Genomic DNA, 22,025 nt, shown 5'->3' on the forward strand with positions numbered 1-22,025 from the left:
GGTGCCCCCTGATTGGTCGCCACGGGTAGCCCGTGCCTCTGGAAAAGTAAAAAATAAATAAATGGGGGTAGGAGAGGAATGAGCCGTTCCCCCCTTTTTAAATGTGATTATCTATATCTGCGGAGCTCCGCAGATACAATTAATCAAAACACAAACAGGGTGGGTGGGGAGGAACGGGCAGCCAGAGGAAGGAGACGTGGTTCATCCAGTTCCTCTCATGTCCTCCCCTGGCTGCCTCGTTCCTTCCCCCCACCCCGTTTTTGTTTTGATTAATTGTATCTGCGGACCTCTGCAGATAGAGATTATAATTTTTTTTAAAGGGGGGGAAGGAATGGGCAGCTAGAGGGAGGAAAAGTGGTTTGCCCAATCGCATCCTCCTCTGCTGCCTCATTCCTTCCCCCGACTCTTTTTATTTTTATTATCTGTAACTGCGGAGCTCCGCAGATACAGATTATAACATTTTTTAAAGGGGGGGAGTAACGGCCCCGTTCATCTCCTCCCCCCCCCCCCCATTTTTATTTATTTACTTTTCCGGAGGCGCAGGGCTGGAAAATTCGCACTTGCCTTCCCTCCCGTGCAGATGTCGGGAAAGGAAGCAAGTGTGGGTGCAAGGTGCCTCGTGGCACAAAAGCAACGCCATAAAGATGTGGGCAGGGATACCAATCTGCAAATAACCCACATAGCTCTTTGGAATATGTCTTAGGGCACCAAAGAGACAATGGTCTCCATATTTTTTTCTAAAATGTACACTTTTTGAGTTTATGCCATGATCAAATTTATATGGTGGTTGACACATGAGAATACAAAGGACAAAATATTACTGCTTAGGAGAGTTGTGCACTGAAAATCCCCAGAAGGAAAACTCTTATTTACACCAAGTTTATCTACTTTGGAACTGTGAGCTAACGACATGCTATGTTAAATGCATAGTGTGTAGCTGATCCTAACTTCATTTTTTTAAACTTTTGTGTAGATGCATGAGGCCTTGATTTATGTATTTATTACTTACTTATTTAGAATATTTATATACCGCTGCCCATTGAAAAATTTACAAGATAAAATGAAAATAAAAAACAGAATAAAACACTTAAAACAAATTTTAAAAGAAGCAAATACAGAGACTCAAGGCTACATATTAAGGAAAGGCTTCCTGGAATAAAGATGTTTTCAGGAGGCACCGAAAGGAGTACAAGGTTGGATTCAGATCAGGACAGCTGTGCACAAGTGTGTGTGTGTTACTGACTTTCCCTCTAAATTCACACACACCCTTTCATGCCCCATGCAGAGGCTAAAGAAAGAGGGGGGTGGTGGGAAACTATTGGCACAAATTGAATTCTCCCCTTTCTTTAGCCCCTGTATGTAGTGGTTAGGGGTGGACAAATTTAGTGGGGGGAAGCAGCTGCATGGGAAAGTTTAACTACCTACATGCAGGGGTCTTACGATAAAGTTTTTTTTTTTTTTAAAGATCAGTTATACACTATTTATTTAATGTAGCATGTGGTTTAGCCTTATATAGTCCCCATAGTCAACAACTATTTTCATAGGATGGCCACCCTGAGGAGATTTCTGGTTGCTCAACTCTAGTATAATTCAATAACTTGGTGCCTGTTTTTGTTTTAATTATCTAGCCCCACCTTTCTTTCTGAAACAGGATTGGTGGCAGCTACCACTGTATTGTGAATTAAAGACACGATAGAGGCATTTTTTTTCTTTTTCAAAAAGTTTATTGTGCTTTTATTTGGGGTGACCGTATAGAAAGGAGGACAGGGCTCCTGTATCTTTAACGGTTGTATAGAAAAGGGAATTTCAGCAGGTGTCATTTGTATGCATGCAGCACCTGGTGAAATCCCCTCTTCATCACAACAGTTCAAGCTGCAGGAGCCCTGCCCTCTTTTGTATCTAGTCACTCTACAAAACTTTTGCTAGAACACAAAGCATTCAGCATGGTGTAAATTGGCAGAAGTTTGTTGACTGCAATGGAATCGAGTCAATTCATTCATTTATTCATTTCTTGACATGCCCCTCCTCCCACCATGGCTTTTTTGCTTATATTAATCGCCATAATCACACATATATTCTTAACTTCACAGAGCCAGGACTACATAAAGAGCCCTACTTTTACTCCCACAACTGGACGTCACGAACATGGACTTTTTAACCTCTACCACGCCATGGATGGGGCCAGCCATTTGCATGTCCTGGTAGTCAAAGAATATGAAATGGCAATATATAAAAAATATTGGCCCAATCACATAATGCTTGTTCTGCCAAGTATTTTCAACAGTGCTGGAGTGGGTAGGTATATGTACGGGTGCAAACTTTAATTGCTCAGTGGGTCAGATAATTAACTAAAGCTTTGGTTAATTGGAGGGACAATTAAATCACTGATGGCCAATTTCAAGTGGTGGGGCACACTTGTTTATTTGTAGGGCTCTTCGTTTGTAGTGAATTGCTTTATGGGAATAAAAACCAAAATATAAATGAAGAGCCTTCCGTATAACTTTGAGCAGTAGCTTTTGTTTATTAAATTGTAATTCATCGCACACTTCCTCAAGCATGTTAAAAATGTGTTATTGTATAAAAAGCTCTTGCATTTAATTTATGAATAATGAATCATTAATTCATCAATTACAGGGCAGGTGTTTAAACAACCAAACATTATTTCATTGGTTGATAATCCTAGAATGAAGTGAGTTTGAAAGTGGAGGGAGAGAGAGATTCATATACAATAGACTTTGGGGGTGTTTGCAGCCCTCCCAGTGTACAGTAAAAAGTTTGCTTCTTTTGTTTGGTTTCAGGTGCTGCTCATTTCCTAATAAAAGAGTTGTCTTACCATAATCTGGAACTTGAACGAAATCGGCAAGAGGAACTAGGGATAAAGCCCCAAGATATCTGGCCTTTCATTGTCATTTCTGATGACTCCTGTGTAATGTGGAACGCTGTAGAAATTGATTGCTCCGGTGACAGAAAAAGGTAAAGGGTCATTTCTTTGGGGGTGGATCAGCCTTTTAAAACACACACACCCTATATGATTTAAAACTATTTCCCCTTCTTTTTGTAGTGAATACACATGGACTGAGAGGAATATTTCCTTGAAGCAAATTCTGCAGCATATTGAATCCACTCCAAATATCATCCACTATGCCTTGATTGGGATGAGGAAGTGGTCAAGCAAAACCAATAGTGGAGAAATCAAGGAGCCGTTCTCTTGCTGCCATGCTCATGACTTCATCATGCTGAATGTGGACCTGACGCAGAACGTGCAGTATAACCAAAACAGGTGAGACAAATCTGGTGAAGCAGACACCTGCCTTTGATAGCTCAAGTCACCTGTTGAAAATCACTCCACTGAAGCTGCTATTTGCATTTGGAAGAAATCTCCCACGGAGCCAAGGCATTTAATATATTGGCTAGTTTGGCCCTTAGATTCATAGCAGTGTTGTCAGAACTGTCAGAACTCCCTGATTCTCTTAAGCTTGAACTGGTTTCTTTGATGTGAGGGCTAAACTACACATTGGCTATGTTCAGTCAACACAACAGCCAATGGTGATTTAATAGTCAACTTGATTATAGAGGGGGTACTTAAAAAGAAGCAGCAGCCTTCATTGACCTCAATGGAGATTTCCCGCCCACTTTTTAAAGCCCCCCCCCAGGGGGTGGGGTTAGAATTCCAGGAAGAAATGGGTAAGCGAGAGGTTTAATCCTCCCTTTCTGGAGTGCTTTGATTCTGATCCGAATTGAGGCCACGCCTAATTACATTAGAGTAAAGCATAAGGCAAGCTTCCGCTGCACACTATGCAATTACCATAATAATGCGTAGTTTGATTCTCAGTCGTCCTCAGCACAGGCTGTCACAGGCTTCACATTTATAGCATTGCCATCATTTGGTTCTCTGTGCTGATTGAGAGATGAGCAAGCAAGAGCAGAGTTCCTTAAATTTGGCGTTCCCCCCTCTCCCGACAGATTTACGTGTGATGACGTGGACTTCAACCTGCGTGCCCACAGTGCGGGCCTCCTGATCTGTCGGTTCAATCGATTCAGCGTCATGAAGAAGCAAATTGCAGTGGGTGGGCAAAGGTCTTTTCATATTAAGTCAAAGGTGAGCGTTCAGAAGCACATTTGTTGCTATTGGCAAAATAATGCATTTGTGTACTCAGTGGCTTCTAAAGTTGAGCAATGAAGTGAACTGACGTTGCTCTTGGCTTTAGGGAGGGCCACTGTGCCCTTACAAACTAGATCTCTTATTTGCCCATGAGGTATTATTTACTTGGAGTGGAAGTGGAACTACACGTGACACTAGACAGGAGCAGGCCGCTGAAAGTGTCAGCATTGGGCGAAGTTCTCCCCTTTCTCTCCACAATGTTTTTAGGCAAACTTACGTATCTCTGCCCTTGCTAGCAGCAGCCAATGATGTTGAGTGTGTGTATTGGGATGGGGGATTGGTAGATGGGTGGGGAAAACCTGAGGAAACGTAAGAGTTGACTAAATACTATGGGGAGAGGGGATGAGAAATCACGCCGGGCTGCTGTTTTGGGCAGTAGCTCTATGTGGAGAGTTGGGTGGAGTTCCACCCTTGGAATTCAGTTTCAAGGATCTTCAGGCGGAAAGCACTCATGTACCATTTGCCAGTTGTCTTTATGGGGGATTAAACAGTAAAAGCAGTTCTGCCAACTCTGTCACGGATTTATGGGAATTGATTTGTGAGAAGTGAGTGACTGGCCTGTTTAACTGATCAGAGGAGGATCTACAGTGCTACTTTAAAATGGTTTGTAACGGTTTGGACAACTGTTGAGGCCTGTGACATACTCCATATACAGTTTTCAAACCATTTTCAAAGTGTTATGTCCTGCTTGGTGGGGTCTGCAGGCCCACAGAATGTAAGAATGTTTTAGTTTACATCAACTTCATTACTAATGTATTCATTTTTAAAAAATCAATTTTTATTGTAGATTTCAACAAAACAAAACAAAAAACATAAACAAAACCAAAAACCAAAAAATGCAAGTATAATTAAAGGCCTCAGTTTCAAGTATTACAATATTCTAAAAAAGTAAAAATAAATAGATTACACATAAACTTCAATAAAAGCAGACCGAATATCCAAAGATAAGTGGCACCTATATTCCACTGTTTCAAATGTTGCCAGTGTTTTTAGAATGCTGTCACTTAGTAATGAAAGGTCAAGAGGCCCTGATAACGGCAGTCATCCCAATATTTCATAGTGGCATTTAAGCTGTTCACATATGTTACCTCCGAATTTCACTCTGGATATATGAGCCAGATAATTATTCAGGGTTTTAAAGAATAATAGTAATCTGTAAGGATTGTAATCACTGGGTTTCCTTTCCCCCTTATTTAGTGATCCTGCTGTATTGTGGGAGTTCTTCCTTTTTTGTTGTCTCTGTTTTGAACGTTATCTCCAAATGAAATTCCACATTAAAATCTTCTTCTTCTTCTTCTTCTTCTTCTTCTTCTTCTTCTTCTTCTTCTTCTTCTTCTTCTTCTTCTTCTTCTTCTTCCTCTTCCTCTTCTTCTTCTTCTTCTTCTTCTTCTTCTTCTTCTTCTCCATCATCTGTATCACACACATACATTTTCCTTTTAGGTGTCAGATAATCCAGTTACTATTGCCCCAGCTCAATACATATGTGCCCCTGACTGCAAGCATACGTTCTTGGCTGCACCTGCTCAGCTGCTGCTTGAAAAATACCTCCAGTATCACAGCCATCGTTTCTTCCCTCTCTCACTGAAGAATTATAGCCATCCAGTGCTATCTGTGGACTGTTACCTTAACTTAGGATCACAGGTAGTAAACCGAAGTAATTATACATCATTTCTGGCTGCCTAGACCTCTGATCTGAGTGGCATCCAAATAGTATAATATTGCTGACCAAACTGCTTCCGTCAGTGGAGCCAGGAGGGCGGGGGCAGTATCCATTTGCTGTCACAGGGTTCCATAAGAGCCCAGCAAAATCTGAAATGATTGCAGATGTTTTTCTGGACATAGTCATTTGAAAATGCTAACATTCATTGTGTTTTCAACTGATAGGAAAATAATTCCTGCCTTTCCTTCCCTCTCCTGCAATCAGAGTGCAGTTTGCTACGTCAGCTCCCGACCTCATTCTCTGAACATTAGCTGCTCTGATATGATATTCAGTGGACTCCTGCTATACCTCTGTGATTCCTTTGTTGCGGCCAGCTTCTTGAAGAAGTTCCAGTTTCTGAAAGGTAAGAGATGTTGCTGACACATCAGAAAGAAAGAAAGAAAGATTATCCCATCTGTGTCTGTGTTCATCATGAGCTTTTATTGTGTGCTTATCATTCTCTACTCATGGTTATTTATGGGTTCTTTAGATAACATTGTAACCCATTAGTTTCACTTCACTCCAGTTAGACCTCTGGGTCTAACCAGCACTTTCAGTGAGTTTTTTTTAGAGCAGGGAAAATGTGGTATTTAATTGGGAAAGCAAAAGAAAGTGCAATTTCCTGTATTTTTGCACTATTCTGCTATATCACAGTGCCACCTAGAGGCTATGCAGTAGAAAAGCAGGAAAGGAAATGCTCTTTGTGTAGTGCTCAGATCTCAATTCTGTGAAGTAGATGCAGCGGATTAACAGCCTTGTGTAGAAAAGCTCCTTATCTTTCCCCATTTTCAGCTATGCTCACTTCGCAATGTTTAGTTATTTAAAATATTCTGATGTCATAAAATGGAGAGCTTGAAGTTTTGTGGTCCCTATCACTTCTAGTCACAACCCAGAATCAATAAGGGATACTTGTATGGCTATCCACGGAGCAATATGTCTTATACCAGGTCAGTTGCTGGGTTGTATCTATATTAGTCCTGCTTAGAGTAGACCTATTGAAATGAATGGTACTGAAGTTAGACTAAAATTGGATAGAATCATAGAATAGTAGAGTTGGAAGGGACCTCTAAGGCCATTGAGTCCAACCCCCTGCTCAATGCAGGAATCCACCTTAAAGCATCCCTGACAGATGGCTGTCCCGCTGCCTCTTGAATGCCTCTAGTGTGGGAGAGCCCACAACCTTCCTAGGTAACTGGTTCCATTGTCGTACTGCTCTAACAGGAAGTTTTTCCTGATGTCCACCTGGAATCAGGCTTCCTGTAACTTGAGCCCGTTATTCCATGTCCTGCACTCTGGGAGGATCGAGAAGAGATCCTGGCCCTCCTCTGTGTAACAACCTTTTAAGTATCTGAAGAGTGATCATGTCTCCCATCAGCCTTCTCTTCTCCAGGCTAAACATGCCCAGTTCTTTCAGTCTCTCTTATAGATACAACCCTATCTATTTAGGCCAGCATTATCTGCTTTGCCTGTCAGTGACTCTCTGCTGTCTCAGGCAGGGTTTTCCCCCATGATCCTTGTAAGTACAGATGCCAGGAAGTGAGTCTGGGCCCTTTGGCATACAAAGCATGTGCCCTACCACTGAGTTATGGTGCTTCCCTTGATGCTCCCCACATGCTCCTAAGTCTCCTTCTTTCATGAATAAGCACTGAGTCTTACCATATATCTGCAGTATTTTGGCTGTTTCTGCATGGCTAGTTCCCAAACTATACTGGTAATATCTGCACCCTGGATCCATATGGGTTGAGTAGATGGTCTGCTTATTTCCCACATGTAGTATTCCATCTCTTAGAGTCTGGTGGTGTTGGCAAGGGAAGTCATCGTATCATCTGCCTACTCTCATATGATCTACCCATTTCAGACATATTGCTAGTTACTAGACCCTATCGCATGGCTAGGGCAACAACATTGCAAAGGGGATATAACAAGCAAATTAAAGCTTACGAGAAACAGAATCCTTCCAGGAACAGAGCAGCATTCAGTGCAGGGACAGATATATCTCCTGGAGTGAAGGAAAACATTCAGTGTGAGCTAGGGGGTGCCCTATTTCCCCTGTCTAGTTGCCTACTCTAGTTGCCATCAAGAACTCTAAGCATTCCTAAGACCTTACTTAACAAAGGGAGGGAGATTTAATGGGAGCAATTAAGAAATATGATTGGAACTTTATGGCAGGCTTGGCAGAAGGTGCTTCACTGGCAAGTTTCTGGTGAATCACTTTTGTACCTGCTGGTTGCTTGTTTTTTGTGGGGTTTTTGGCAAAGAACGCTAAAGTGAGTGGCTCTTCCTCTTTGGGATAGTTCCTCCTGCCCTCTTGGTTATTGGACTGAAATGGTTATTTAAGTGAGAGATGGGCTTTTAGTCCTATGTTGCTGCCTAGATTGACCTTGTTGTGTTAACTTGATTTTATTACACCACCAAGAGTCCTTTATTGTGCCATAGCAAATTGCCATTATACACAAACACAGAATAAAACACTATACAATTTAAAACTCCACCAACAAACGATTAAGAGTTGAATAGTTTTCCATACAGCTTTTAGACTTCGTGGCACGTATTTGTAGACAAGGAGTGTTGACAAGGAATTTGGAAGTTCTGAAAGATACCTACTTCTCAGCATCAGACAATAGGAAACAAGCCTTAACAAGGGATGGCCTTCCCTTGAACGATCTTAACAGCGGATAAATATATTTGGTTCTGAGATCATTATACATAGAGCATTCTAGCAGTACATGAATAGCATCATAGCATGGATACGGAATTGCAACAGCAATTGCAATAATTGTTTTGAATCTATGTATGTTTTATGGTCGTAAGCCTCTTTAAGGCCAATTTATGAGTGAGCAGGAAGTGCTATATTCATGTCATAATAATAACAACAACAACTCCCACAGGTGCCACCTTATGTGTCATTTGCCAAGACAGGAACTCACTACGCCAAACCGTTGTCCGACTGGAACTGGAAGATGAGTGGCAATTCCGATTGAGAGACGAGTTCCAAACAGCCAATGCCAAAGAAGACAAGCCCTTGTTCTTTCTGACCGGACGACATATTTGATGGGCAATGCTCAGAAATGTGAACATGGCAGAGGAAGCTAGCTGCTTCCTGACCAAGTGAAGCATTGCCAAACAGAGAAATAAACAGACCGAACTGTTCAGACGATGTCGCGACAACAGCTATTACGTAGGCAATTTTGAAATATTTGTATTAAAGTTATATTTTATTTGAGCAATTTATGTTTATAATGCCAAACAATGTTAGTAATTTTTTAATAATTTAATGAGCTTGAGGAAATAACTCTTGCTATCTTGGGGTGAGTAGGGGGTGGGATTTGAGCCAGTTGCTTGAGTTGTTTGAAGCATCTCAGCCCTTCTGTTTGTTGTTGTATATATATTATACAAATTGTTTCAAAACTAAAATCTCGTGGTATAGTTCGAAATTCAGAAGTAGTTCTTTCCTCCCACGTTTTTGTTAACCTTAGAAGCCAGTATATCAAAAATGTTAAATTCTTAGTATATTGCTACTGATTAGTAAAGATAGCTATGTGTAGCTGTTTTGTGCAGAGGGCTAAAGGCAAAACCAACTGAGAAGTTGTTCAGTGCAAGCTCCATTTAAATGGATGGGGAGGTATGCAAGAACGTAATAGTGCACATTCATTTCAATGGGGTTTGCACAGGAGAACCTCCCCAGTGGATCATGCCTTATATTTCTATTTTAACGGGAACTGACTTTTCGTCTTAACCTCACAACTGCTGGCTGCTCTGCATAGTTTTTAAGATGCAGAAATTTGTAAGATGTAGAAATGTAATTACAGTGACCTTTTCTGATTTATTGAGAACATTTGAATGTTGGTGATCTGATTTTTTTTTTTAAAAAGCCTGGGCATTTCAGGAGCCAAGGAGCCTAAATGAATGGGTGATTAGCTCAAGCAAGTGTTGACTGAGACCAAAAAAATGTCAAAAACGGACAGTTCGTTGCACATCCTGAGACATCCTTAGGTTCACTGTGCAAATAAAAACAAAAATTAACAACCCTAAGATGCATTTAGTTCTCTGACATCAATACCCCTTCATAAAATGGTCATAAGAACAGAAGAAAAGACCTGCTGAATCAGACAAAGACCTAACTGGTCCAGCCTTATGTTCCAACACAGTGGCCAACCAGATGTCTAGGGCAGGGGAGTGGGGCAGGATGTCCGAATTCCATTTCAGAGAAGCTCTTGGGAGGTCAAAGGCAAAAGGGCACATCTACAAATACCAGAAAGACTAGAATATTTTAACTTAAAATCTCTTAATGCCAGCTTTTAAGCTTTGGAAGAAGCACTTCGACCTTTTTGAATGGAGGAAAACCGCATAAAAGCCAGGAAACCAAGAATGATTGGAGGGGGTGGGGGGTGGAGGGGGGCAAGGAAAAGAGGGGTGTGCCCTTCTGGGGAGCTCAGGAAAGCTGGATTGGGGCCCTGGGCCTGAGGTTCTGCACCCCCTGGCCTAGGGGGAGCCCATAAACAGGTCCCTTGTTTTGGTTCTTGGAAGGCAAAGAGAAGTCAAGGTTTCTTTTTTTAGGAACACCCAAAGTTTGAAGATAGCCATATTGGTCCATTGGGAAAGCAGCCCCGAAGTAACAGTGGTGTCATGCCTTAATCTTGACCAATTAAAATGAGGTGAAATAATGGACAAGCTTTCAAATGTCCCACAATTCTTCAGCTGGGTGTTAAAAAATAAATGAAAATGAGGAAAGATTTAGTTGAATTAGGTAGTGCTGGAAGTTGCAAAATGGATTTCACATTGCACCAAGAGCTACTGCAAGGCTGGGCAACTTTGGGGGCGCTGGGATCCAATTTCTATGCCCTAGACATCCCTCAAGGCTGCCATAGGTGTGCTTGCATAGGGCATACATCTGCTAGATACCAGTGTTTGGCCCAGACAGTTTGAATCTGTCTGTCTTTTCTGCAATGACTGATACAGAACTCAATGAACAAAAAACACTTTCAGTTTAACAAGTTGCGTTAAGGGCTTTTCATGTTCACTCAAATTCCAAAATGCTAACAAATTGCTGCAGTTAATTCAATATGCATATGGTATGGCATTATTCCATGCTGTGGCTACTTCATGTTTCACCACTACCTTGGAGATGAATGGATGTCAGTGGTGGACCCAAGTCTTAGATTTGGCTGTTTGCTGGAGTCTGTGCCACTGAAGCACCATTTCACATTGCAAGTACCCAACTGGCAATCATTGCCATCCCCATAGCCTCAGAAGGGACCTTGAAGATCATCCAGCTCAGCTTCTGGCCTCAGGTAAAGTAGGGGGATGATGATGATGATGATGATGATGATGATGATGATGATGATGATGATGATGCATGTGTCCCCCATCTATTCTTTTGGTGTAACAATATATACACCTCTGTGCCTTCTGAAAGTATTTATTAAGGGTGCTGGGTGTGTGCCAATGGTCACCATAGCCAGATAATGGCAACAGATTCAGGTTTGGGCTGACTCACATGACCTTTTATGGGTGGTGACTCTTCGGCCTCAAAAAAGAAGTCATTTTAAAGTCTAATGACTTGATTTCATTTGAGATTTAAACTTGATCCCTGAGCCTGCTACCCTGTCATCGCTGAAGTTTGAACATTCAGGGGTAAGGAGATACTGAGGGTCAGTACTCAAAAAATTACCACTACTTGGGGTGTGTGTGTGTGTGAGTGTGTGTGTGAGTGAGTGAGAGAGAGAGAGAGAAGTTTCCTTGCCCTCCCACCAAAGTACGAGACAATAAAGAAGTCTGCCAAATAATCCACAAAGCTTTATTCAGTACATAAACATCTTTGCACCTCAAGAGAGTTTAAAGTCTAGGAACTTTCCTCTAGACCAGTGGTTCTCAACCTTCCTAATGCCGCGACCCTTTAATACAGTTCCTCATGTTGTGGTGACCCCCAACCATAAAATTATTTCCGTTCTTCTCTACACGATCCATTGTCATGGGATGGTTTGCTAATGAAAATAATACATAACAATAGCTTTAATAATACAAAAGATGATACATGACATAGTTCAGTCAATACAGTTTCCTAAGACCATCGGAAATATGTGTTTTCCGATGGTCTTAGGCGACCCCTGTGAAAGGGTCGTTCGACCCCCAAAGGGGTCCCGACCCACAGGTTGAGAACCGCTGCTCTAGACTAACACTTGGCTAAACTAAGTGAGACAATTGTTCTTTCAAGAAAAGGGAAGAAGGTCCTTTCCCTTCAAGGAGTATTTCTTGGGAGAAGCCTTTGGTGAGAGGCTAGTTGAGCTGACTGCCTCCCGCCTACCTTTAGCTCCGCCCATTTGAACCTCCGGTGGATCCTGGGACTGGCCAGCTCTGAAGTCCCCTCTCCGTTGGAGGATTCCTGAGTTCCCACAAACTGCAAGTTGTTAATGTTTTCTCTGATAAGGTCTGGAGAAGATTCCTCCCTGGTGGGTGAAGAGCCTGGGAGAACCACCTCCCCCACGTCCTGTGTAAATCTGATTCTGAGTGATAGCCTGAAACTCCTTCCCCCACACTAAGGGTAACAGGCCTTGTCCTTACAGTGTGTGTGTGAAACTACTGCCATGTAGTAGATAGTCCGTACCACGAGATGCTTCATGTGCACTTGCTTGCCACATAGATCAGCTTCAGTGATGTCATTGATCTTGATGCTCCTCCCGAATTTGGTTTTTTGAAAACATTTGCAGAGTTTGCTTTGGAAATGACATGTTGAACACTACTTTAACCTCCACCCCACCCAAATCTTAAGTATTCTTGAATGTTAAAGCAATAATGTAAATTTGCAACACACCAGAATTGTACTTCTTCTTCGTGGTCTCTGTGCATCACACAAATGGGCTCTGCGCCTGCACGGAGTCTCGATTGGGAAAAACTGCTATAGCTGAGGCGTTTTTGGTGGGAACCCCTCCCCCACGCGCGGAGTGCGCATGCGCAAGCTTAGGGGTTCCCGCCCAGAAGCTCAGTTCTCTTTCGACCGCCATTGTGGTGACCTCGTTGGGAAAATTCTCTGTAGAAAATAAAATTGTAAGAGGCGTTTTATTCTTCTTCTTCTTCTTTCTATCCTTCTCATATTTCTACTTTATTATTATTATTGTTATTTTACAATTTTCTTTTCCTATTTTTTCGCGAAAAGTGAAAACGCCCGTAAGGGCGCATGGCCCTCAGGAAGTGTACGAAGTGTGGAATTAAACTTCCCCCTCAGACAGACACTCTTTGTGCCTTTTGTGTTTGGATGAAGCCCATATTGTCGAGACCTGTCGTTTTTGCCAAGCTTTTTCCAAGCAAACACGACGACACAGGTCAGATAGGCTAAAAGCCCTGCTTTGGAGCAAAGCCTTACAATCAGTCGAAAAACCCTCGACATCGACTTCCAGCACTATGGAGCCTGTTGAAACTTCCCCAAAATCTCCTTTATTGGCTCAGGAACAACAACAGCCGGAGATACCTTTGACGCCTGGGAGAAGTGTTACGCTTTCCATTGCCAAACGGTTAGCAAAGAAAGCAAAAAAGGCAAAGCATACTGCCTCAAAATCGGAGGAGCGCAGGAAAAAGAGAAATAAAAAATCTCTTAAAAAGAGTGTGCTGAACCCTACTCGGCCGTCTTCTCCTCCTCCGATGACTAATATATCGATACCGTACAATCCCCATCGGCATCGAGGAATAATCCTTTGCCGCAAACTTCGGCGGCCGAGGCTTCGGCATCGATGTCGATACCGGCACAACCTCTGCCACCTCCACCGCTGCCGCCACTTTTGTTGTCGCCTATACCGACACTAAGACCACAGTCTGCACACGGTCCGAGATTGACTTCAATGTCTGAAGGGGAAATCAGAGACATTTCTCCAACTCCTATACCCCCTGGACAGACGCGACCTGAGGACAGGCGCTATAGACACAACTCCCCAGAGTCCATGTTTTCGGGTCACTCAGGGAGAGGCTATTATTATTATGACAGACCACCGCTGTCAAGAGACAGGTCCCGTTCACCACACCATGAGAGATGGGAACGGTATCCTCACAGTGACCAATAGTACGGTCGAGACATGTATTATCAAAGACCTTATGAAGGACAGTGGGGATATTCTCCCCAAGCCTATCACGCCCGGCTACCAGATTATGGGGGACATCCACGGGTTGAACCTGTAGCTAGACCGTCCGCTACAATGCCTAACCCTCAATCCAGTCTCATCGATGCCAGTACACAACCAATGCAACCGCCTTCAACTCTACCTCCCAGTATACAGGCATCCCAACCACAACAACCGGAACCACTCATTCACATGCTGGTTCCTAGAGTCAATCCTCCATCGTCTCCTCATGACGATTATGAGTCTGATTCTTCATCTTCGTCGTCGGCACGACTATCCATTGCGTCCCCAGATATAGAGGTCGCTCCACAAGGGGGCACCTCCCCATCAGAGGATTTGGGTCATTTTTCCGACCAGATTATTAGAATGGCTCAAGCATTAGGTCTACAAGTCGAACAATCCACATTCTCGATACAGGATCCGGTCTTCAACTCCATCTCGTCCGATACCTCGAAACCAGTGGCCATCCCTATGTTACCAGCCTTACTAGAAACTATTAAGCAATCTTGGAAGTCACCTTCGACTGCCCCGCCAACTTCTAAGAGACTAGAAGGGATGTACAAGGTCCAGAACGCAGATGTCCAGTTCCTTTTTGAGCATTCGCCTCCGAACTCCATCGTCGTCGAGGCCGCTCAGGGAAAAAGCAGGCATCAGCATTCATCACCTGTCGATAAAGAGGGACGTCGTTTAGACCTCCTAGCATGCAGGTTATATACTTCCTCATCCTTAGGCTTGAAAATTACAAATTACCAAGCAGCAATGTCTGGTTACCAATTACTGCTATGGGACAAGATGGGGAAACTGATGGAACACTTACCTGACGACAAAAAGCATTTGGCTAGACTCTTCTATTCCGAAGCTTCACAGCTATCTCGTCAGCAGATACATACCTCCAAACACCAGGTTGATTGTATCGCAAAGACCCTGACAGGAACCATAGCACTCCGTCGACATGCTTGGCTCCGCTTGGCGGGCATTTCTCAAGAGGCTCGCTCTAGAATAGAGGACTTACCATTCAACGGTATCGGGCTTTTCAATGCCGACACCGACAATTCGCTCGATACCGTACAAAAGGCGAGAACAACAGCCCGCCGTATGGGGTTCAACCAACCCCAGCAACAGTTCCAATGACGCTGGGTTCGACCACGGTCTTCATATTATCCTAATAGACAACAATACCAACAAGCTCAACCTCATCAACAACCACAACAGCAACAACAGCCCTTCCTACAACGTAAGCAATTCTCGGGCTACAGAGGCAGAGCAACTCCTTGAAGGACCGACGCAAGCTTTAGGCGGCGTCTTTGATTTTTTCCCCTCACCTGTGGATAATCCCACCATTTTCTTTGATGACAGACTCTCCCACTATTACCATCAATGGGAGACTATCACTACCGACACCTGGGTCCTCTCTATAATTCAAAGAGGATATCGGATAGAATTTAAAACCCTCCCTCTTCTTGGTAATGTAAAGGTTACGCCACCTACTATACCCTTACTCCAGGAGGTCGATATGCTTCTTAGCAAAGGCGCTATCGAACCTATTCCAGGGAGTCAGCTTCAAAAGGGTTTCTACTCTAGGTACTTTACCATACCGAAAAGAGACGGAGGGCTTCGCCCTATTTTGGATTTACGTTTACTAAATTTACATATCACAACCAAAAAGTTTAGGATGGTTTCTTTAGCTTCTATTACCCCTTTATTATTTAAAGGACAATGGTTTGCATCCATTGATCTTCGCGATGCGTATTTCCACATCGCCATGGAGGGCACATACCAAAGATATTTACGTTTTATAATTGGCCATAACATCTACCAATACAGAACTCTCCCCTTTGGCCTATCCACGGCCCGAGAGTTTTTTTCAAAATGTATGTCTACAGTCTGTGCTCACCTTCGTCTCAAGGGAGTAGAAGTCTATCCATATCTTGATGATTGGCTTTTGGTAGCACCAAGAAAACAACAACTACAAAATTCGATACAAATTATTTGCTGTTTATTATGTAAATTAGGCCTCTATATCAACTATGAAAAATCCCAATTAAACCCCTCACAGTTCATCCAGTTTATTGGGGGGATCCTCGATTCTGTAGCCGCCCGAGCCTTCTTGCCAGCCACTCGACGCGAATGCATCATTCATCTCGCTCAAACTTTTCGACGTCGACCCCACATATCGGCGTTCAAAGTACAACAACTTTTAGGCCTCATGGCTTCTGCCACTGCAGTGGTTCAGTATGCCCGCCTGAAGATGTGACCACTTCAATCTTGGTTTCTGAAACACTTCAATCCTCAAAAGGATTTAAAAAATCTCTTACTGTACCCCCGAGCTACAGTAAAGGACTCTCTTGTATGGTGGACGGTAACCGACCATCTAGCACAAGGTATCCCGTTCAGTCAAGAAAAACCAACAAAGATATTGACTACAGATGCTTCAATGAGAGGTTGGGGTGCACATCTAAGCTCCCTAACTGTCCAGGGTCTATGGTCCAAAAAAGAAGCCAGACAACACATAAATCTTCTCGAGCTGCGAGCAGTGCGAAGAGCCTTCGTTGCATTCGAATCCCAGATTGCGGGACATTTTATACAGATAACCACAGACAATACCACAGTGGTTGCGTATCTAAACAAAGAGGGTGGTACCAGATCTTCTAAGATTGACAATGAAAATTTTTGACTGGTGCATCCCAAGACATGTCACTTTCACTGCCATCCATATTGCTGGCACCGAAAACACACTGGCCGATTTCCTGAGTCGATCCCATCATCTTGCACACGAGTGGCAACTCAACAGAACTGTGGCCAAATCAATATTCCAAACATGGAACATACCAGACGTCGATCTTTTTGCCACGGATACAAACAAGATCGTCCACAGTTTCTGCAGCCCAGCAGGTCTAGGCAGGAACTCCTTGGGCGACGCCTTCACGTTGCAATGGACAAACGCTCTCTTTTACGCGTTTCCTCCGTTTCCCATCATACCCAGGGTGATTGCCAAGATAATTGCCAACAAGACCAATTGCATCTTGATCACTCCCTGGTGGCCGAGGCAAACGTGGTTTGCCCCACTCCTACGACTGTCGAACAGCCGATACCGACAGCTTCCACTGTTACCAACACTGCTGACACAACAACAAGGCAAAATCAGACACCCCAATCTACAAACCCTGAGGTTAACAGCATGGAACATTCAGTTCACCAACCTGATGTGACCTCCACTCGATTACAGGACATCCTAGACGCAGCTAGGAAACCATCCACTCAAAAATCGTATATACAAAAGTGGACTACCTTTGAAAAATTTGCCAAAGACAATAATTTCAACCCTCTTTCTTCCACCATGGACCAAATTCTCATGTTTCTGTTATCTCTCTCAGAAAAAGGCTTATCCACATCCTCCATACGTGTATATCTCGCAGCAATATCATCAGTCCGGCCCAACATAGAAAGCTCAACTGTGTTTTCACATCCTCTGTCAAAATGTTTTCTGAAGGGACTCAATAATTTAACTCCACCAATCCGTACACGTATACCATCTTGGAGCATCTCAGTTGTACTAAAGTCATTAACTTCAAAACCATTCGAACCATTGGCCACAACAGACCTTCGTTTACTCTCCTTTAAGACAGCCTTTTTAATAGCCATTACTACGGCTCGGAGACTGAGTGAGCTTGCAGCTCTCCATATAGATCCTCCTTATCTAACTTTTCATAGGGATAAGGCAATATTAAGACCTGACATAACTTTTCTGCCCAAGGTGGTTTCAGAATTCCATCTGAATCAAGATATTATTCTTCCTGCGTTTTTTCTTTCTCCATCATCACAGATGGAGATTACTCTTCATACATTGGACGTACGAAGGACCTTAGCTTTTTATAAACAGCATACAGAACCTTTTTGCAAGTCACCCCGTTTATTTGTCTCCTACTCTGGTCAACATAAGGGCATGCCTATTTCGTCGCAACGACTTGCACGATGGATCGTTGAGACTATCAAGCTGGCATACCAACTTGCCAAACTCCCTCTGGACTCAAATGTCCAAGCTCATTCTACGAGAGCGATGGCCACTTCGATAGCCTTCGGCAAGGGCATTTCCATCCCTGAACTTTGCCGTGCTGCGACTTGGTCAAAACCATCGACTTTCGTGAAGCACTATCGCTTGGACACGAGAGCGAGAGCTGATTGCCCTTTTGGGAGATCTGTTCTTTCATCGATACTGACATAAGGACACCGACCCACCTCCGGTAAGTCAGCTCGCTAATCTCCCATTTTGTGTGATGCACAGAGACCACGAAGAAGAAATGCAGGTTGCTTACCTGTAACCGTAGTTCTTCGAGTAGTCATCTGTGCAGTCACACAACCCACCCTACCATCCCCACTTCGGTGTAATACGTATAGTAACTTATGTCTTTCTTAATAACATATATATATATATATATATATATATATATATATATATAGGTAGTTACCCTAGGGATATAGTAGCATTGTTTTGACAAAACTTTATTTCGGTATCGACACCTTCATCGATACTAACATTTAATACTACTGTAATGACACTGCGTTCGACATCGATGTCTCCATCAATACTGACAGTTTTTATTACTCTCGGTCCCGAGGCCACAATGTCGGTCTCCATGAACTGAGCTTCTGGGCAGGAACCCCTCAGCTTGCGCATGCGCACTCTGCGCGTGGGGGAGGGGTTCCCGCCAAAAATGCCTCAGCTATAGAAGTTTTTCCCGATCGAGACTCCGCGCAGGCGCAGAGCCCATTTTGTGTGACTGCACAGATGACCACTCGAAGAACTACGGTTACAGGTAAGCAACCTGCATTTCTATATCTTGTCCTGCCTCCACCGCCACCCCCACAATCTGATTGCATGATTAATTAAGTAATTGCCAAATTAGGACAAAATAAATTTTGGAAGCAAATCCCAAATTTGAACAGTGTTCTTGCGAATTCCTCACATCTCAGACATAGGCGTGTGCATGGGGTGTTCTGGGTGTGCCCAGGTGCACCCTAATATCTCAGGGCCTACCTCTGCTTTCCTCCCCACTGCTTGAATCAGGGCCTTTAAGGAGGATGGAAATGCACTTTCTGGAGCATCTGGAAAATGTGTAATTCCCTGAGCAATGTGGGGGTGGGGGGAGAAAGTGCAGTTTCCCCTCTTCTGCTCCAATCAGGGCCTTTAAGGGGGATGGGAACACACTTTCTGGAGCCTCTGGAAAGGAGCCAGTGTGGTGTAGTGTCAGACTGGGAGTCGGGAGATCCGGGTTCTAGTCCCCACTCGGCCATGGAAACCCACTGGGTGACTTTGGGCCAGTCACAAACTCTCAGCCCAACTACCTCACAGGGTTGTTGTTGTGAGGATAAAGTGGAGAGGAAGATTATGTATGCCGCCTTGGGTTCCTAGCAGGAAAAAAGGCGGGATATAAATGCAATAATAATTCCCCCCACCATGCCAATGTCAGCCATCATTAGTATGGTGGGGGAGAATTACACACTTCCAGGTGGCCCTGGAAAGCCTTGGGCCCTTAAGGCTCCGATTGGAGCAGTGTGGGGGCGAGAAAGCCCGCGTTCCCCTCCTCTGCTCCAATCAGGCCTCTAAGGTGCACACCCTAATGAAATGTGCTGTGCCTGTCTATACCAGCACATTTGTTTCATTTGTAGCAGAAATTCAAAGTAGCTCTGCATGGCTGTACTGAGATATTTCATTATGTCTACCAAGAGCTTTCATTATGTTTTCAAATTTTCAGTTTCTCTAAAGTATAACCATATGCCAAACTGTAATCTTGAATGTTTATGATATGGTTATGATCAAATACTGAATGTCGCCTAGGTATATTTACTCATCGTTATTTATTCAACACTGACTCTGGGAATCAGCTTGTACTAGCTTGCTATAAATAGTAAGGGTAGTTATATAACTTGGTGGAAAGTGTTTGCATCCTTAACACATGGAACAACAGATGTATCAATAAGGATTAGTGCACCCATCTGCATTTTATTTGTGTGAGTTCTAATCATGGGACTGAGTTGAATTAGTAAAATGTGAATCAGAGCAGTTCAGACTGGTAGATTTAATCTGAATTTGTAAAAAACCTGAGAATCACAGTGTGTAGGGGGGACATTTCAGTGACTGGAGTTATACCATCCAATTAAACATATTTCCAGCTATTATTATGCCAAGGTGCTTAAAAGGAATCATAGACACAGCCCTGTTCTCATTTAAATCAATGTTCATATTCCCTCTCTTAGCAGAGAGGTTATTCTGTGCACGGTTGTACTGGAGCCAAAATAGAAGAAAGAATGCTAAGAAAAAATCATTGCCTTTCCACTTGTGGAAAAATATTGGGAAGTTTCAATGAGCGACCTCCCTGTGACCCCACCAAGCCATGAAGGACCAAGGGTTGAGCATGCACACAGTGCCAGATAACTCTGGCTGCAGAAAGCATCTCACAGGCACCATCTTCAGCTGGCATGAAGTTAGCATGAAGCAATGCAAAACGGCCTGCTGCTTGCTTAGTGTGATTCTTTTAGCATATGAGCATTATCTGAGTGCAAGTCGGCTCTGGTGTCCGACGATTTTGGACAAAAAATATCCATTCCCCCACCCCACCCCCAGTAGCCATCAGATACAACTATGGGTTGTGCCTGATGGCTTCCTTCCACCAATAGAACAGACATCACTTGTGGATGGAATCCTTGGTAGCCCCCATCTGTCCCCGAAGATCTGCTCCAGATGGTTGGGGGACCCTCTAGAGCAGATTGGGGAAATCCCCAATACGCAAGTTGAATTCCTCCTACATAACATTGGACTTAACCCATTGGGCCTTATTTTTAAGTGCATACTTGCATTAAAAAAAAAGTGAGCATGAGAAATACGTGTTTGCAAGCATATGCATCCTATAGGGACATCCAGCAGAGAGATGCAATTGAATGGCAAAGTTCCCCTTGAGTTTGATAGCTCAGTACTAAGAGTTGTATCCTATGGTGACTTTGTGCTAGGAGAAAGCACTTCCTTTTGAACAGGATGGAGCATCCAATTTTCAACACTCCTCCCTACCCACTGCAGCCCCTTATGCCCCCCCCCCCAAGCTGCTCCTGGGGATCCTCCAGAACATTATGGGATACAGCACTCAGGATTGCACACACAAGGCATTTGTTGTGTGCTTATCATTTCCTACTCGTGGCTGTTTATAGATTCTTTAGATGATGTTGTGACTCTCCAGTTTCGCTTGTTTGTAAACAGCACTTTCAGCGAGTTTTTTTTTTTTTAGAGACGGGGAAGTGTGGTATTATTTGTGAATGCAAAAGAAAGCATGATTTCCTCTTGTGTATTTGCATTATTCTGCTATACACTGTGCCACTTAGAGGTTATGTAGTCAGGGCTGGCTCTACCATTAGGCCAACTAGACAGCTGCCTAGGGCACAGACCTCAGAGGGGCGCAGTACTGACTTTTAAGGGTCACAGTTTTATACAAATTAGCTGTTTTAAGAAAAACCAATAAGTTCAAGTTTTGTGCTTTTGATTTTTTCTACAAAACTTCTGTTATTAAAATTGAAGTTGGCAATTTTTGGGGGGTGGGTGGGTGCAAGTAGCTCACCTTGCCTAGGGCACAAAATAGTCTGGCACCGGCCCTGTATGTAGTGTGAAAGTAGGAAAGGAAATGCTGCTCGTGTAGTGCTCAGACCTCAACTCTGCGATAAAACTGAAAGTAGATGCAGCGGATTCACAACCTCATGTTAAAAGCTCAGTATGTAAGATGAATTTGAAAAACTCAGGTGCCCTGCTTTAGGCAAAGAGAATTGCTTTTTGCTTGTACAAAGCTACCCTACAACCCAATACTTTCATTCCCTTTCTCTCCCCCCCTCACCCCATTTTAAGTGTATCTGTTTGAATTTTCTAATCAAAATGCATCACGCTGGGTGGTGTTTTCCCTGTGCGTATATAAACACCTCCGTTTTCAGGGGGGCTTATGACTTAACTGGGATACTTGAGGAGTCAGTTGCAAAGCAAGTAAGCACCAGCTTATGGAGCTCATGTTTCTTGTCCTGG

General features: G+C 43.4%; 1 protein-coding gene across 1 annotated transcript in view; it reads left to right on the top strand.

Moving 5' to 3' along the window:
• Positions 1–9,796, top strand: part of GREB1 (growth regulating estrogen receptor binding 1) — an 83,020-nt gene extending 73,224 nt beyond the window's left edge. Inside the window, exons 27-33 of the mRNA XM_063125837.1 lie at positions 2,091–2,295; positions 2,799–2,973; positions 3,062–3,280; positions 3,964–4,099; positions 5,603–5,803; positions 6,087–6,225; positions 8,750–9,796. Coding sequence (XP_062981907.1) covers positions 2,091–2,295; positions 2,799–2,973; positions 3,062–3,280; positions 3,964–4,099; positions 5,603–5,803; positions 6,087–6,225; positions 8,750–8,913 — 1,239 coding nt within the window. The 3' untranslated portion in view covers positions 8,914–9,796. The remainder of the gene's footprint in view (positions 1–2,090; positions 2,296–2,798; positions 2,974–3,061; positions 3,281–3,963; positions 4,100–5,602; positions 5,804–6,086; positions 6,226–8,749) is intronic.
• The last annotated feature ends 12,229 nt before the right edge of the window (positions 9,797–22,025 follow it).

This window comes from Elgaria multicarinata, chromosome 4, assembly GCF_023053635.1.
Source record: "Elgaria multicarinata webbii isolate HBS135686 ecotype San Diego chromosome 4, rElgMul1.1.pri, whole genome shotgun sequence".
Classification (NCBI taxonomy): Eukaryota; Metazoa; Chordata; class Lepidosauria; order Squamata; family Anguidae; genus Elgaria; species Elgaria multicarinata.